Source organism: Electrophorus electricus, chromosome 8 (genome assembly GCF_041902795.1).
Source record: "Electrophorus electricus isolate QZ-2024a chromosome 8, ASM4190279v1, whole genome shotgun sequence".
Classification (NCBI taxonomy): domain Eukaryota; kingdom Metazoa; phylum Chordata; class Actinopteri; order Gymnotiformes; family Gymnotidae; genus Electrophorus; species Electrophorus electricus.
Genome location: NC_137504.1, coordinates 33,925,001 through 33,927,500, shown reverse-complemented (window position 1 = coordinate 33,927,500; position 2,500 = coordinate 33,925,001). Strand labels below are relative to the sequence as shown.

General features: G+C 43.8%; 1 protein-coding gene across 3 annotated transcripts in view; it reads left to right on the top strand.

Annotated features, from left to right (window-relative positions):
• The first annotated feature begins 1,431 nt into the window (after nucleotides 1–1,431).
• Nucleotides 1,432–2,500, top strand: part of ar (androgen receptor) — a 60,118-nt gene continuing 59,049 nt past the window's right edge. For all 3 annotated transcript variants that reach the window (XR_014125126.1, XM_035527031.2, XM_035527032.2), the window contains exon 1: nucleotides 1,432–2,500. This exon is cut by the window's right edge and continues 1,143 nt beyond it. Coding sequence is in view for 2 of the 3 variants with exons in the window: in XM_035527031.2 (XP_035382924.2) it covers nucleotides 2,205–2,500 (296 nt within the window). In the remaining variant the exon portion in view is untranslated.

The window sequence follows — 2,500 nt, the reverse complement described above, 5'->3', positions numbered from 1 at the left end:
TGAGTACATATTTGACAATATGACAATATTTGTTACTCTAACGCATCTATAATATATGTAAAATCTCTTACTCTAACGCATCTGTAATATCTGTTACTCTAACACATCTGTAATATCTCTTACTCTAACGCATCTATAATATCTGTTACTCTAATGCAGCTGTAATACTGTATATTTACGTGACACTTTTATACAAAGCAACTTACAATTATCATTGAGTACAACTTGAGCAACTGAGGGTTAAGGGTGTTGCTCAGGGGCCCAACAGTGGCAAAGTGGTGGGACTTGAACAAGCAACCATCCAATTACAGGTCAAGTACATTAACCACTGAGCTACCACTAGCACTGTAATATCTGTATATCTAATGTGTACGTAATATTTGTAATGCTGTAATATCTGTAATACTGTAATATCTGTTACTCTAACGTGTCTGTAATATCTGTAATGCTGTAATATCTGTTATTCTAACGTGTCTGTAATATCTGTAATGCTGTAATATCTGTAATACTGTGATATGCTACTCTAATGCATCTGTAATATCTGTAATACTGTAATATCTGTAATGATGTAATATCTGTTATTTTCACACATCTGTAATATCTGTAATACTGTAATATGTTACTCTAATGCATCTGTAATACCTGTAATGCTGTAACATGTTACTCTAGTGCATCTGTAATGCTGTGATATCTGTTACTTTAACACATCTGTAATAACTATAATGCTGTAATATGTTACTTTAACACATCTGTAATACTGTAATCTGTTACTTTAACACATCTGAAATATCTGTAATGCTGTAATATCTGTTACTTTAACACATCTGTAATACCTGTAATGCTGTAATATCTGTGACTTTAACACATCTGTAATACCTGTAATGCTATAATATCTGTGACTTTAACACATCTGTAATGTCTATAATGCTGTAATATCTGTTACTTTAACACATCTGTAATACCTGTAATGCTGTAATATCTGTGACTTTAACACATCTGTAATACCTGTAATGCTATAATATCTGTGACTTTAACACATCTGTAATACCTGTAATGCTATAATATCTGTGACTTTAACACATCTGTAATGTCTATAATGCTGTAATATCTGTTACTTTAACACATCTGTAATACCTGTAATGCTGTAATATCTGTGACTTTAACACATCTGTAATACCTGTAATGCTATAATATCTGTGACTTTAACACATCTGTAATGTCTATAATGCTGTAATATCTGTGGCTTTAACACATCTGTAATACCTGTAATGCTATAATATCTGTGACTTTAACACATCTGTAATGTCTATAATGCTGTAATATCTGTTACTTTAACGCGTCTGTAATATCTGTAATGCTGTAATATCTGTTACTTTAACACATCTGTAATATCTGTAATACTATAATATCTGTTACTCTAACGCGACCCCGCCATCGTCGCCTCCAGTCTGACATTCGCAGCCCGAGCTCCGGGTGACTGTGCTCGCGCCAGGCGCACTGCCAAAGCGCGCTGCCTGATAGCGCAGGGGCAACAGCGCGCTCAAGGACTTCGCCGAGACAACTCCGTCTGCACGAGAACTCCACAGTCCAGCCTCGTTACCGCTGCTGAATACGACCGCTTAGTGCGTAAGCACGCGCCGAGGCGAGTTGCACGGGCCCCGAGGACAGCACTCGACTTGTCGACACGGACGGAAAGTGTCGTTTGGTAACCGCGAGCCGCCTCCTGGACCAGGCCGGCGCACCTCTCGTGCTTCAGAGCGTGGAAACACGTCGTTACTGGGAGGGAGAACGCTCGGGCCACTCGGGCCGGATGTCTAACACGCTCTCCTGTGCGCGCGGTGAGGTGCAGTGGTTTTGCGGGGATTAAACTCCTAAATGTCCACGTGAAGTCCGCTTTCTTCACCACCCGTGCTGCGCTGCTGCTCTGGAAAAGTCGCGTTTGGCAATCGCTCCTGTGGCCGGGTGAGACTGCGCGAGATTGTCATAGTACGCTTTTTTGATATTTTTTTCAGAGAAACAAATATATTACCATCTGTTCAGGACAGGTTTAGACGGTATGTGCGCGTGAGGGCCTTCGCACCTCCGCCTCGCGATCGAGGAACGGATTTATTTATTTATTTATTTATTTCGTCGATCAACTTGTTGCGTCGAGTTTACTTTCAAGTATCGCGCGGGCCTCTGCGCTGGAGTGGTCGGTGTGCGGCATGGATCTCCCCCAGGGGCTCGGCGGAGTCTGCGACTCCCCAAACACGCTCTTCCGTGGTCCCTTTCACGCGCTGTTCCACGGTGTGCACGGCTCGCGACCTGGAAGCGCTGCAGCTTCGGACACCCTGGAGTCCAAGTGCAGTGTCCAGCCGGACGCGCGGCCGTGGGAAACGCGCCAGTCCCACGGGGATACGCGCTCACCCTGCAGAGAAGTACGTGCCGGGACCCCGCTCGGGCCAGGCGGCATCGCGAGGGACGGCGAAATCGCGGATTTGATGGGAGTTTCACCGATGGA